General features: G+C 43.6%; 1 protein-coding gene across 1 annotated transcript in view; it reads right to left on the bottom strand.

The window, feature by feature from the left end:
• Tcs4 (Threonyl-carbamoyl synthesis 4) overlaps positions 1 to 13,481 on the bottom strand; it is a gene marked incomplete at its 5' end in the record, with an annotated part of 147,224 nt that extends 133,743 nt beyond the window's left edge. Inside the window, 2 exons of the mRNA XM_080275634.1 lie at positions 1,816 to 1,925; positions 13,461 to 13,481. Coding sequence (XP_080131760.1) covers positions 1,816 to 1,925; positions 13,461 to 13,481 — 131 coding nt within the window. The remainder of the gene's footprint in view (positions 1 to 1,815; positions 1,926 to 13,460) is intronic.
• Between the last annotated feature and the right edge of the window lie 2,979 nt (positions 13,482 to 16,460).

Genomic DNA, 16,460 nt, shown 5'->3' with positions numbered 1-16,460 from the left:
GACTATAGGTGTTTATGGCATTCATTGATCTGGAAAAAGCATCTGAGAAAGCAGACAGGGAAGGGCTGCAGATGGTTTTGTGCATGTATGGTGTAGATGGTACGCAGCTAGGCGCCGTCAAGAATTATTATGATGGTAGTGAGGCATGTGTAAGGGTAAATGGGTATCTGAGTGATTGGTTCATGATCAATGTGGGCATGGAACAAGGTTTTGTGATGTCCATGGTTGTTCAATATATATATGGATGGGGTGTTGAGGAAAGTAAAAATGCATGTATTGGAGACAGGGATGGCATTGGTAAAGAATGGTGACGGACAATATCTCAAATCTGTTGCATGCTGACAATGCAGTACTACTTGCAAATACCGGACAAGAACTTAGACGACTAGTGCAGAGTTTTGCTGATGCCCGTGAGTGTCGTGCCTTGAGAGTATATGTTGAAAAGATTAAAGTGATAGTTAATGAGGGAGAAGGTGACTTCCAGTGTGATGTTACAGTGAATGGAGAGAGACTGGAATTGGTAAGCGAGTTCAAATACTGGGGTACAGTGACAGAAAAGACAAAATGTGTAAAAGAAGTGGAAAATAGATTGAAACAAGGAAGGAAAGTAGCTGGTGTCATGAAGGCCTTGATAAGAAATAGAGGCTTGAGTGTTGCAGCCGCACAAGGCTTACATGGAGTGTCAGTAACGATTTGACATATGGATGTGAGACTATGGTGTGGCATAAAAATGTAAAGTCAGGAGTGAGAGCAGTGGAGATGGGACTGCTGAGGAATGTATGTGGAGTACAGAGAGTGGATGAGATACGAAATAATGTGACTCATGAAAGACGCAGAGTGGGGAAGTCTGTGGTCACTAGAATCAAAGAGAGTGTATTAAGATGGTATGGTCAAGTGGAGAGAATGGATAACAATAGAGTGGTGAAAAAGGTATATCTGAGCAAATTTCAAGGAGGGAGGAGGTGAGGCGGGCCAAGGGGAAGGTGGAGGGATATGGTGGATGAACGTGTGTGACATAGAGAGGTATGGAAGTTGGTGGGGCTATGGGACTGACAAGATCGAGCTGGCTGGAGAATTAATGTTGTGAAAAGAAGTGCATGATCAGGGCTTTGGCACCCCTTTTTAATGTGACAGCATCCGGACTGACCCTATCAGATACGTTTACATGAAGCTACAGAATGTGGTGAATGTTTTTGGTGTATCAGACATAGCCATGATTCCGGAGGCATGAATGATGTGTGTATGGAAGCGTGGCCCATTGGACTGGACAAACTTGGGCAGTCTGGACGTTGTTCCTTCTCACCCTGCATTAGGGTGGGAAAGGAGGTCTGGATAATGATGATGATGATAATTATTTGAGGGCCAAAATTCTGATCTTACTCTTTAAATGCACAATGTAAAGGCCAAAAAGCACTTGACCATAAAATGTTTCAAATCTATAACAAAAAACACCAAAAAGGGATACAGAACTTTGGCCATTTTGTCCTTCTCTGTTTATTCTCCCCCTGGAATATTAAAATTTCCTACCAAAGGGGAATTCTCCCTTGTTTGGGAACCCCTGAGCTAAGAAGAGAGTAGTTGTAGTGGAGGGTTTGAAAGTAAGAGTATTAACCAATCCTATTTTATCCCTTTCAAGATGTGGGGACTTGAGGTTTGGCAATGAAAGCAAGTGACCAGCTTATTTCTACTGGTGTTACTACATGAATAAGAAATGGTGTCATTACATGAATAAAAAACTTCCAGTCACCTCTTGAGACTGAACCTATGGATGGCCATCAGTCCAACTGGGGCATTCTAATCTTCAGACTTACTAACCTAATATGAAGGTCTTGCTGTGTGGTCAGAGCTTCCCCAAGCACCTCCCCATCACAGCTCACCACTGCTGCTCCAGTGTCATCACAACTTGTCTCTATACCCAGCACCACCTGTACCAAAAATCACCATAACACTCATTACAATACTGAACATTCAGTAGTACTGTTACTATTTGTGCTTGGCAAATAGTATTGTTACTATCTGTGCTTGACAAATAGTACTGTTACTACCTGTGCTTCACATTCCGAAACAGAGTTAAAACAATCTGAAACACTGTACTGTACTAGGGACACTAAAAAGTTCTTGGCCAAACCCAAAAATGAATTTTATGTATATGCTGTAAACTATTACATTTAAAAAAATATATATAAACATTCACCTCCATACCACCCCACATAAGATACAATGGCCGAGTGCTAGGTACTAACTATGGTCCACAACATTTAGGGGTACTGGCAGGCAACCAGCCTATGCCCCTAGTGGGACTGCATGAAACGGGTGCCTGCAGGCTGCTAGGGATTTCTATCAATGCACCCACACACCACCTGACTATCAGGCACCTACAATGTACAATCATTATCAAAAGTATTCCAGTACAGTATTCAAATATGCTCTCTGTAAGCAGAGCTTGATGCAAGCACAACATCCTCCCTTTAAGGGAGGATGGGGAGAGATGAGGGACATCTGCAGAACCAGCTGGATTCCTTGTTCGTGTTGGGATGTTTCCTCTTCCAGGTAAGGTTCTCCATCCAGGCTCATTGATGCCATCATAGGAAGGTGACTCACTCCAGCAATAAAATTACCTACCATAGCCAGAGAGACACAAGTACACTTAGCCAGACTATGATGTAGCCATCACCATTCCCCACTATAATACCAACAAAAAATAAAGTTCACAATCATTCCACTTTGTCCACAATGCAGTGCAGCTCCCCACACAACACACACCACATGCATCAAACTATTAAGCCGCATACATACACGTGAACGAACATCGTATTGTAACTCCGTCATGCAACAAAAACGCCAGTGTGGACAGGATCTCGCAACAACATTCCGTAACATCCAAGCGAACATAGATGATACACACCAGGGTTCGCTCCCGTCCCGCCAGTTGTCGGATTTTGTGTGTCACATCAAAGGATGCTACAGGACGAGGTTACACAGTGTGTGGACGGTACATGTGTTCGATGCGTATCCAATGGCTACACCGAGCATCTCAAGCAGCTAACAGCTCAGTATCTACCATGTGTGAACTGTGTGTGTGCCAGCATGGCTAAGTGGAGTGATGAGAATGCATTAATGCTGATAAGTTATTACCAGAAGAAAACTTACTGTGGGACCCAAAACACCCATGCCATTTTAACATAATACTTCGCAATGATGCGTGGATAGACATAGCCATGATAATGGGGAAAACAGCAGAAGAATGCAAGAAAAAGATGACTTCTTTGTTTGTGGCCATGAGAAGGGAGAAGGCCAAGAAGAGAATTGGAACTGGCAAAGGTGAGTACACATGGTTAATCTGTAATATAATTAATAGTAAATGTATACTTTGATCAAATATTGAAAATTTCAGCCTTCAGGAGTACTTATAGTTACTGTAAAATGAAAATGTTATCTTTTTTTTTTTTTTTTTTTTAATCCCTGTAGCCTGATTTAACAAAAACTAAAGATGATGTCTGATAAATTTTATAAATATATTTATAATCAATACAGTACTGCATATTCATGACCACTGTATTCCACTCTTCTAGAGTATAACCGTGACTGCCACCATCTTCTTTCCTTTCTCTTCTTCAATGTATGATAATGTATGTACAGTAAATATACACAGCAGCAGAGACTGATAAACTGGCCATTGTCATTACAACCTCCAAACACGGACTGACTCCAGCTGAACGAGGTGGGAGAAAATGGGAGAAATGGAATTCCCCCGAGCTAGACCCTGTATTGGATCATATAGCCCAGCTAGGTTACAGGAGCGCGCTACCACTCCCGCACTGGCAGTCCCAGGCAAGGCTCAAACTCACAGTCCCCCAATTACGAGCTTGATGCTCTACCACTGAGCCACCGTGCCCCTATTAATTTTTTTTCTTAAGGAATATTTAACTGTAAAACGTTAACTAATTGTGGGATGTATGAAAGGTCATGATGTGACGAGGTTCGGTTATGCACGCAACATTTCCGTACCTTAATAAGCGTATCTTCGTCGTGCAACACAATCTTGTTACATTACAATGTTATGTTCGCGTGACTGTACGCGGCTTTACAACATAAGTAATTCTGCAACATAACTTCAACAAATGCTCTTTGGTAGCAACCAGTCGAAGCCACCAATTTCCTGCGGTCTGTTAGGATTACAAGAAGATGACCCTAGGGTGGCAACAGCTACAACAACACGGTATGCTCCCTCTCCTTTGCATTTTTAAACAAATCTTGAAGCATTTTAGTGGTAGGTGGTGGCGACCATCATCCACTCCCTTGATGTAGTGCTGCCTACTTCTTCTTTAGCCCTTATCATTTTTTTTCTGTGCCTGCCCTCCTCTCTTCCTATTTCTCCCATCTTTCCTGTCACTTCTTATTGCTTTTCTTTCCTTTACATTGAGTGACAAGCCAAATGGTTTCCTGTAAGCCAAGAAACCATTTACAACGCTGGGTGGTAACCATATAACCAAACCATACGTGCTGGACCTGGAGCGGTGGCGTCTTCATCGTGGGTCTACCCCCCAAAGGCTGTTGAAGAGAAGAGGAGGACAGCATGAGGGCCAAACCTCCGCAAACCCCCCCGGCCCCTCACGGGGCTTGAGTACCTGGGAGTGGCTTCAGTTGCCCGGGCAAGTACCGGTACCACACCTCCCAACACAACACACACAACAACACCGTTTTTTCTTCACTGAGAAATGACTCCCCAGATGTCATTTCTCGATGACTTCTTCTAGCCGGGAACATTGAGAGCAATCCAAGACCCGCCAACAAATACATATGTCCAACATGCTCAAAACCTATCACGTCGAGCCGACAGACAAAGGGTTCAGTTAAGTGCAATTCCTGCAAGAACTGCACCCATTACACCTGCACAACACTTGCATCCAGAAAACATTACACAAACACCTGGACCTTCTCCTTATGCTCCTTTCCCCTACCCATCAACCCCCCTTCCAATCCTACTCCTACATCCTTCACACCTCCACAGCCAAACCCACCGACCCTTCCAGCACCATCCTGTTCCCGAGCTCCTCCCATTCCAACCCATCCTAATCCACCTCAATCCTTACCTCCATCACAACCACCTCCTAACCCTTCCCCTCCATCCACACCACCTCCCCCTCGTGCTGCAGCAGCCAACACACACCACACACACAACATAAACATCTTTCAGCTAAACATAGATGGCATAAACACCAAAATACATGAACTCACACAATTCAACAAACAAAAGAACATACACATTGCCATCTTACAAGAAACAAAACTACACAGAGCACAGAAAACACAGACATTTCATAACTTCACCATTCGACAATACCAGGCCGATGGCGGTGGCGGTGGACTCATCACCCTGGTACACAAATCCATCAACTCTGCAGATACCAGTGCACACACAAAGTCACTTCTCCTCCCACGACACCACAACAGAAATACAATCAATTAAAATACGCACTGGTAACAAATCACACATAACAATCGCTAAAACATACATTCCCCCCCAATCGTCCCCCACAGTACCACACAATTACTCTCCACAGATACACCACATCACTAACATACCCAACATCATCCTGGGTGGTGATTTCAATGCCAAGTCATCGGCCTGGCATGTCAACAACCCTGACACAGACAGAGCTGGTACTACAATCCCAGACAGATCACCTCTTCATACTAAACAGTCTAGACCAACATACCCATATCCCACACCAAGCCCTCTTCCTCCCCTCATCTCCAGACATCACCTTCTGCTCCCCAAACCTCGTCCCTACTACATCATGGAGAGTGGTCAAAACCCTAGGTTCTGATCACCTCCCTATCATCATCACTACCAGAACCAGAATCACCCCAGCTGGCCACAAACACACACACACTAATTATAAGAGAGCCAACTGGGAGGCCTTTGTAACTGAAACTGAACAACATTTTGAAACACTAAACAGTACACCCATCACAAACATCAACACTGCTGTGAACACTTTCAATACAATCATACAAAACGCAGACAAAAGACACATTCCTAGAGGCAACAGAAAGAGAGACAACCCCAACTTCACACCAGAAATTCAAGGCCTCATCAGACAACGGGACACACTGCGACACTCCCCAACACCCCGTACACAAGACACCATACAACAAATACAAGAACTCAACACTCAGATAAACAATAAAATATCAGACCAGCAAACACTAAACTGGAAAAATTACCTCCAAACACTTGACCACAAAACAAACTTCAGTAAACTCTACAAAACACTAAGCAGCATCACACTTTCCAACAGCAACACCACACAATCACAAGCTGCCATCACAACAACAGACACCATACCCTCAAACAAACAACAAGCAAACACTCTCATCAATCACTTTTCACAAGTCAGCCATCTAAACCCCCACCCAGAAGACCAACGTATCATCCGACATAAGAAACAGTTCCCCACAGACCCAGACTACGCACCTTTCACTTACAACCAGACAAAGCACATCATTAACAACCTCAAGCACTCATCTGCCTGTGGACCAGACAACATAAGCAACATTCACCTTAAACACCTAGGACCACAAGGCATACAAGCACTCACCAACATATCAAACTACAGCTACTCGTTTCGTTTTCGTTTCGTTTTTAAGGGCTCCAACATGCTTGCATGTGTTGGCCTTGGTCACCTAATGGCGGCTCTCCACGCTGCACGATCCATTGCAGCCTCCCTGTTCAGTCCCTTAACCCTAAGGTCACACTTAATGACCTCGTCCCATGTCTTTCTCGGTCTACCCCTCATAACCCCACCCCCAATATTAACACTTCTCACCCTCCTCACCCAATTATCATCCCCCATCCACACAACATAATACCCAACATCTGGAAGCATGGCAATATCATCACTATTCCTAAACCCAACAAAGACCCCATGTTACCCTCCTCACATTGCCCCATCACACTCCTCTGCACCCCCTCTAAAGTCACTGAACGACTGGTACTACAACTAGTCACACCTCACATTCCCCTAGCCCAGTCACAACATGGCTTTAGGCCACTACGCTCCACAAACACCCTTCTAACAGACCTTACACAGAGAGTTTTTGATGGCATGAATTCAGCTAGGCCACCACACAGAATGCTCCTGGTCACACTAGACATTAGCAAAGCTTTTGATGCCATCCCCCGCCACAACCTCACAAACAAAATACTCAACACAAACATGCACAATAACACAAAAAGATGGCTGGCAAACTACTTAGCAGGCAGATGTGCACACGTAATATTTGTCGGTCAGTCTTCTAACATCAGAAACTTCACAAATGGCATCCCCCAAGGATCTGTTTTGTCCCCTACACTCTTTAACCTATACATGCACAACGTACCCACACCCCACAGATACACATAGCTTCCTATGCAGATGATATAACACTTACATGTACGCACCAAAACGCAAACACAGCTGCACACATCATTCAACCTTACCTCAACATACTACACGAATGGTTCACCACAAACAGACTCAAAATAGCCCCAGCCAAATCTACAGTGACTCTTCTCACAAACTGGACAGCAGAAACAGTCACATCCCACACCTCACCATAAACAACACTCACCTACCACACACACACACACACACACACACACACACACAAAACCCTAGGTGTAACATACAATACATCAATGTCATTTAAACAACACATCACAAACATTAAAAATAAAATAACACCAAGATTCAATGCTTTGAGGTCACTTGCCCATACAACATTTGGACACAACAAAGAAACCACCACCACAGTATACAAACAATAGATACGTTCAGTGATGAATTATGCAAGCCCTGCCTGGGCTTCTAACCTCACCAAAACACACTACAACACTCTACAGACCATACAGAACAAGGCCCTAAAAATAATCACAGACTGCACAGCTACTACACCCACAGACCACCTACATCAAGAAACCAAAGTCCTCAAAGTCAAGGATCACCTAGACATGAGAGGCACCCAGTTTCTTGCTGCAGCCTCCACAAACCCACAACATCCACTACAGTACATGGCAGCACAACCACCCACACCAAGGAACATCAAAACAACACCCAGCACACGATACCATACACAAATACTGTCATCTCTCCCCCCTCAGACCAGCTTCCAGAAGCATATCCACACTCAGATCACTCGCCGCTCCATTCAGTCACTTAAAGACAACACACAGCTGCATGTACGGCCTCCTGACATCCACCCTTCTGAATTCTATCTTCCTTGTGAGGACAGGGTCCACCTGGCCAGGCTGAGATGTGGGCACCATCCAGCCCTCTTAAGCTACCAGAAGAGGCTGGATGACTCCGTTGCTGATGCCTGTCCAGGATGCAACACAGCACCCCATACTATTAAGCACATTATGGAAGACTGCATTGCACACAATCACCTATGCCAACAACACAACATACACTCTTTGAGAGCTCTGTGGGAAAGCCCGGTCTCGGCCGTGGCCTTCCTAAGGGACTCGGGGCTCTTCGGCCAGACTGCCTAGGGAACAACTACTACTACTATTACCATATGTGCTCCCTACATGTCAACAAGTGAGTTGGTTGAGGGTTAGTGCCCCGCTCTGTAAAACAAATAACTCCATGTCAAATGGCCACCTCTTACGGGATTATGGCGTCTGGCAATGGGTGGATGAAGCATTTTGAAATACCGTACAGTGCTGCACACTGAACTTAATTTTAATGATGGTGCAAGCACTTTTTATGACAAGTATGTGTTCCATAATGTGACAACTTTTCCCAAATAACTACTTAAGTACAGTAAACTGGTGGTGCTGTAATGGGTAAATCCACTACATTATTTCACATTAAGTGACTCATTAAAACATAACAAAATAAGGCCACAGCCTTATCATTTACAAGAGCCCTTATTTGGTTACAAGTGCCTTATTTGGTTACATGATTACCACCCAGCAGAGTAAATGGTTTCCTGGTGTACAGGAAACCATCTGACTTGTCACTCAATATACAGTCACCTATATGCAGAAGGAAGGGGCAAGAGTGAAAGAAAGAAAGACAGAAGAGGGAGTGTAAAGTCACCTGTGGGCAGAAGGATGAGGAAAGAATGATGGAAAGAAAGACAGAAGAAGAAGAAGGAAGGAAGAGAGGAAGGGGCAGACTCTCAATGCAGCACTACATTGAGTGAGTGGGTAGTGTTGCTTTGGGTGTCTGCCTTTTCCTCTTTTCCTTCCTTCCTCTTCTGTCTATTTTTTTAACAGAAGATGTGAGTCATTCCATGGCATACCACTAAATTTCTGAAAACTTCCCACCTTCACCCGTTCAGATTCGCTTTAAATTTGCAGGAATTCTTTAACTAATAGTCTTCATCCCAGCCAGGTTGATGAGTCATGTGGGTAGGGTGTACATTATTTGATAGCTGGGTATTTTTATTCTGGCAAGTGTTATGGAGATATTGTCACAATTTCTTTACAGAGATTTCATAATGGGACCTAAATTGATATGATGGTAAGACCTGCAAACACAGTATCAGTATATTTTCTGAAGGCTGTGTCTTAATGCAGGGCAGAGTCCAAATTTCTTGTCTCCAGTTTTGTTCAGGGACATGAATGTTTGCCTAAAATGCAAGGCTTTATTGTGGTAAGCATCACATGACATACAGGAGGGTCTGTAAATAGCACTGCACTAGAATCCTGCCTGGTGGTGTCACATGTTGTGGGGATGGCTCAGTCTGCTGGTGTAGGTGTGGCAGTGAGAGTAAAAAATGAATAAGTAAAGCAAAGTAGACACTGGTAACACTGACTGACCCATCCCTGCAGCAAATGGTAAATCACCGGACAGAGTGAAGGGGAAGTGTTTTATTTGGACCACCCATTTTGTGATGGCACTTGGTGTAATGGTGCCTACTTCTTCCTTAGTCTTTATCATTCTTTTTCTGTGCCTGCCCTCCTCTCTTCTTATTTCTCCCATCTTTCCTGTCACTTCTTATTGCTTTTCTTTCCTTTACAGGTGGCTTTACATTGAGTGACAAGCCAAATGGTTTCCTGTAAGCCAAGAAATCATTTACAACGCTGGGTGGTAACCATATAACCAAACCATACGTGCTCCCTACGTGTCAACAAGTGGGTTGGTGGAGGGTTAGTGCCCCTCTCCGTAAAACAAGTAACTCAAAGTCAAACGGCTACCCCTTACGGGATTATGGCGTCTGGCAATAGATAGATAGATAGCTAATGTAAAAATCCAAAATATTCAGGAAATACATCAAAAACTTTTTAAGCTATAATACTTTTTTTTTTTTTAGGCCCATTTTTGCAGTCTCGATAAATTTTGCTTTACTTTAAAATTCTGTACTTCGTTTAACCCTAGTAAACATTCAATTTTTTTTTGTACGCTACCACATTTGTGGTCACTATTGTGTACCAATTAAAAAAAAAAAAAAATACTGGTACCTTGAGTTGTTTTCATTAAATTTACAAGGTATGGACTTAAAATGTACTCTTAACACTACAGTCTGACAAAAAAAAAAAAAAAAAAAGCGTAATCCTCCAGGGGTAACTAAAGACAATTAAAAAAAAAATTAAGTAAAAACTACAGGCATGAGTATAATGAATGGATCCCGATGTCCACTGACCAGTGGGCAGCGGGGGGGTGTAGGGGGCAGCAGGCCGACTCCCAGTCTCCTGGCAGAAAAACATCGATTTTGTCCAGGCACTAAATGTCTAGTACTGTAACACATTTGTGGACACTTTTATAGCCCACACCTGTGTTATATGAAAAACCTAGCCAAGGACCGTGCACCAACTACGGTACCTTCACATGATCGCATCATTTTAGGAAGCTACTGTACTGAGAACACCACACACTTGGGCCAAATAGGAAGCAAGGGCCATGTGGCCAAAGTTTGCATGCGTCACAATAATGTCCTCGAATGCGTTCCAGGGTTAATATGTAAGATATTGCTGATTTCTTCAACATTTGCTTTTCAGACATGTTTTTCTTGGATTAGAGTGTTAAATTTAAAATCGCTGACTTTTTGTCCAATTCACTGGGGAGCTAATTCAGGAAAATTTTGAACGTACTTTGCATGAACATTACTTTTTGAGGCCACACAGCTATCTAAGAAAGCATAATTTGAAAGTGTCTGTATTTCTTATTTAATAAACCTGGATTATAATAGCAGAGTACATTTAAGAAAAAATCTATCTATCTATCTATCTATTGCCAGATGCCTCAATCCCGTTTGGGGTGGCCACAAACAAAGCGCCTCCAAGTCATCCTGTCCCCCGCCATTTCACTGCCCTGCTCCCAACTCACACACCCCTCTATCATATACCTCTCCACCCCATCCCTCCATCTCATCCTCGGCCTCCCCCTCCCTCTTCCCCCCTCCACCTCATTCACATACACTCTCTTCGTCAGTCTTTCACCCTCCATCCTCTCCACATGGCCAAACCATCTCAATGTGTTCCTCATAATGCTTCCTATCACATCCACATCCACACCACAACGCTCCTTTATATCCTCATTCATCAGCCTGTCTCTCCATGTGACTCCACAGGCTCCTCTTAAATAACTCATTTCCACTGCTCTCACTCTTGACTTGTGTCCTTCCAACAACGTCCAAGCTTCACTTCCATACGTTAGAGTTGGTATCACAATACTGTCATGTAGTAACTTTTTCACTTCCATGCTCACTTCCCTGTTTCTTATCACTGCTTTCAAAGAACCAGCATATTATTAGTATAAGAACTAGTTATTTAAGAGGAGCCTGTGGAGTCACATGGAGAGACAGACTGACGAATGAGGATATAAAGGAGCATTGTGGTGTGGATGTGGATGTGATAGGAAGCGTTATGAGGAACACACTGACGTGGTTTGGCCATGTGAAGAGGATGGATGGTGAAAGACCGACAAACAGAGTGTATGTGAGTGAGGTGGAGGGGGGAAGAGGGAGGGGGAGGCCGAGGATGAGATGGAGGGATGGGGTGGAGAGGTATATGAGAGAAAGGGGTCTGAGTTGGGAGCAGGGCAGTGAAATGGCGGGGGACAGGGCGATGTGGAGGTGATTTATTTGTGGCCACCCCAAACGGGATTGAGGCATCTGGCAATAGACAGATAGATAGATAATAAGAACTGTTATAATGGTGTGTAACCAAACATCTAAAAATCACACTGTTTCTGAAGGATTTGCAGAGGTATGACAAGGACCAGTATAATGATTAAATCATGAGACAGCCGTAATCTGTTTCTAACTGTGTAGCAAAAATTGGCAACTTGTTAAATAATACCGCATTTTCGACAGAAAACGAAGGCAAAAATCAAATCGCATCAAAAACCACCAGAAAAATATACTGCACAACCGGTTAACCTAACCAAACAGACCTAACCTAACCTACTGTTTCAGAAGGAATTTGCAGAGGTATGACAAGGAGGACCAGTAAAATGACTGAATCATGAGATAGCTGTAATCTGTTTCCACCAGTGTAGCAAAAATTGGCAACTTGTAAAATAATACCAGTTAGGTTAGGTTAGGTCTGGTTATGTTAGGTTAGGTTTGGTTAGGTTAACCAGTTGTGCAGTGTACTTTTCTGGTGGTTTTTGACACGATTTGATTGATTTTTGCCTTCATTTCCTGTCGAAAATGCTTCACTTCACCTCCTCATCCAGTCAAAGTTCATGATTGGAAAAGAGGCAAAATGAAGCATTTCTAACAATAATGAAGGTCAAAATCACACAAACATCAAAAGCTATCAGAAAAATATACTGCACAACTTAGGGGGTGTATTGGCAACTTGTAAAAATTTACTAAAAATGATTTCATTTCACCTCCTCATCCAAAGTTCAAGATTGAAAAAAAAAAAAAAAAAAAAAAAAAAAAAAAAAAAATGAGGCAAAATGATGCATTTCCGACAAAAATGAAAGTCAAAAACACACAAATCTCATCAAAAACTACCAGAAAAATACACTGCACAACCTAGGGGGTGCATTGGCAACTTGTAAAAATTTCCCGGTCACGGCAGGGCAGTGAAATAGCGTTGGATAGGGCAACATGGAGACAATTTGTTTGTGGCTACCCCTTACGGGACTGAGGTTATCCATCTATTGCCAGACGCCATAATCCCGTAAGGGGTGGCCGTTTGACCGAGTTATTTGTTTTACAGAGAGGAGCACTAACCCTCCAACAACCCACTTGCTGACACGTACAGAGCGCATATTGTTTAGTTATATGGTTACCACCCAGCGTTGTAAATGGTTTCTTGGCTTACAGGAAACCATTTGGCTTGTCACTCAATGTAAAGCCACCTATAAAGGAAAGAAAAGCAATAAGAAGTAACAGGAAAGATAGGAGAAATAGGAAGAGAGAAGGGCAGGCACAGAAAAAAAATGATACAGGGTAAGGAAGAAGTAGGCAGCACTACATCAAGTCAGTGGATGATGGTCGCCACCACCTACCACTGAGGCGTCTTGCAATATTTAGCTAGACATTAGTTACCTGCTTCTTTCTCGTCTCAGCTTCAGTCTTGAACACTGTACTTGTATGTAAAAGATAAGCATGTTGATAAGCTTTGTGGATGGTCAACAGCGGAAAATATAACGTTGTCTTAGGTGATGTATTCCATTTTTTTCGTAGCTGGAGAACACGAAACTTCCAAATTAAACGCATGACGATGTGTTGCAGTTCGGTCTCTCTGTTGCTTTTCGTCTCGTCACATCGCTTCAGTGGTGTGAATTGTTATTGATCTTTTAAAATATTTGACTCTGTGGCTACATCTCATTAGAGAATACATTTAAAAGTTTCAGCAATACAGCATACCTGTATTAAAAACTCTATAACCGAATGTGCAATATTATCGAATACGTTTATTTGTTTACAATTTTATAATATGAAATGTAGCGAATTACACACACACACACAAAAAAAAAAAAAAGGCACAGGCTAAATTCATAACTCGTTACTCGGAAGGCATAAGGACGAAGACAGCAACTATTATCTTGACATTTGGCAAAGTTTCTCTTCCTAGTCAAGTCAAAGTTGGTTATGAAATCATTCACGTTCGACCATACATCCCTAACCCTTTCTGTTGCTTGAAATGCCAGTTGTATGGGCATGGTTCCAAGACTTGTCGGGCTTCCCAGCCAGTGTGTGGCAAGTGTGCAAGCCAAGGTCATGGTGCGGAACATTGCACATCTGAGACGGTCTATTGCTTTCAGTGCAAGGGCGCTCACTCCATTTCCTCTAGGGATTGTCCCAAGTGGAAGGAGGAGAAGGAGGTGTGCACAGTGAAGGCAACTGAGGGCATTTCCTATTACGAAGCTAGGAAAAAGGTGAAGGAGTTGCATGCAACTCCCACGCCGAATAGGTCCTATGCTTCGGCGGTAATGTCCCGTCCTGTTATGTGCTCTGTAGAGACGCAGACTGATCCTGTCCTTCTCCCTCCTGCCACTCGCAGTACATCTCCATCTCGACCTCCTGTCCGCTCCAACTCTCTCACTGACATCCCTAAGGCTTCAGCTTATTCTCAGGCTGCTGCTGCCTCTCCATCAGCCTAAAACGAAGCCTGACAAGCCTACTAAGAATAACATGACCACCCTCAAGAAACAGTCACGTCCTCATGTCCTTCCGGTTCCTACTCCAGCGAGGGAGAGAAAGGTTAGCTCTTCCTCGGGGGAGGCTGGGAACCTAGTTATTGATGAAAATATGGAGGTTTCTGTCAACAAGCGCCGGGATAGGTTCCCCGGTAGTCGCTCGCCTTCTGGCGGGCGACAAAAAAAGACGAAGCACACTGGCCCCCAACGAAAATCTTAAACCGCAGCATTCACTCTATTACAATGGAATTGTAGAGGTGTCGGGAATAAGTTACCAAATATAGCAATTTTGCTGTCAATACACAGGCCAGACGTTATTTGTTTACAGGAGACGCGCCTGGAGGATCATCCTGATCCTCCACAGTTAAAACACTACCACTCGTATAGAAGATATGAAGGTCACGGAGGCGCCATATACACACACAAATCACACCCACAAACGGAAGTGATTCTAAATTCTACTCTGGAAGCGGTCGCGTGCAGAGTAAAATTTAATAACACGTATCTGTCTATTTGCTCTCTGTACTGTCCTCCACATGGCCCCATTGATAGTGATGCTTTAAATTCACTAGTTGAACGTCTCCCTGGGAATAAGTTAGTGTTGGGCGATTTTAACGCTCATCACTATCAACGGGGTAGCTTGAGGATTGATGGTCGTGGGGAGCAAGTAGCCGACCTAATACTACGGTCCAACCTCTGTCTTCTGAACGATGGTAGAGCGACTCGTGTAGATGATCGTACTGGTAACTTTTCGGCCATTGACTTATCTTTGGCCTCCCCTGGTATACATCAAGATTTCTCATGGGACCCTTCCCGGGCTGCCGTGCCGAGAGGGGTAGCTCCCTCCTGTAACCCTAGCGGGGCTATATAGTCCAATACAGGGCTTAGCTCGGGGGAACTCCATTTCTCCCATTTTCTCCCCTTACGACGACTCCTTGGGAAGTGATCTTTTACCCATCTGTCTTTCTTATAAACGGGACATCGTTTCGGACCTTCCACCTCCAAAATTTAACTATAAGAAAGCAGATTGGGGATCCTTCTCAAGGATCGCCAATTTAGATATATCTGGGGAGACCATAGATGTTAAGGTCGAAAATATAACCCAATCCATATTACACGCAGCTGAGGCTGCTATTCCCAAGACTTCTACGGTTCATGCGAAGCATAGAGCACATTGGTGGACGCCGGATTGCCGACAAACATTAAGAAAACGCAATAGGAGATACAGGATTTTTGATAGTCAGCCCACTGAGAAAAATTTTATTGCATACAAACAGGCACGGGCTGAGGCAAGGAGAATAATAAGAAGGGCCAAACGTGACTCCTGGCGGTCCTTTGTGTCCACGGTGACTCGTACAACACCATTAAATAAAGTCTGGTCCACCATAAGAATATTAAACAAATAAAGGCCCATACTTCCCAATTACCACCCTAAATGTAGATAATACCTTCTATGATGAGCCTGTGGACGTTACTAACATCCTCGCCAGGAGTTTTTCTCATGTAAGTAGCTCAACCAATTATGATCCACGTTTCCAACATCATAAACGCATGGCTGAGCTACAGATCATTGACTTTGCCACAGAAGACGTAGACTCCCCGTACAATCAAGAGTTTAAGCTAGATGAACTGCTCCTTGCCCTTAAATCCTGTAAAGACACCAGCCCTGGACCAGACAGCATCACGTACGGTATGATCCAGCATCTTAATCAGGACAACCTGATTAAGATGTTAGCATTGTACAATGAGATTTGGGCGTCTCGAACGTTCCCAAACTCATGGCACTTTGCGCACGTCATACCAATACCCAAAGAGGCTGGTCGTCTTATGAATCCCACTTCATTTCGTCCTATTGTGTTGACTTCT

This window comes from Coenobita brevimanus, chromosome 62 (genome assembly GCF_032717465.1).
Source record: "Coenobita brevimanus isolate Jiangsu-jjx chromosome 62, ASM3271746v2, whole genome shotgun sequence".
NCBI classification, from domain to species: domain Eukaryota; kingdom Metazoa; phylum Arthropoda; class Malacostraca; order Decapoda; family Coenobitidae; genus Coenobita; species Coenobita brevimanus.
Note: the sequence above shows the minus strand (reverse complement) of the source record. Positions and strands in the feature narration are given on the sequence as shown.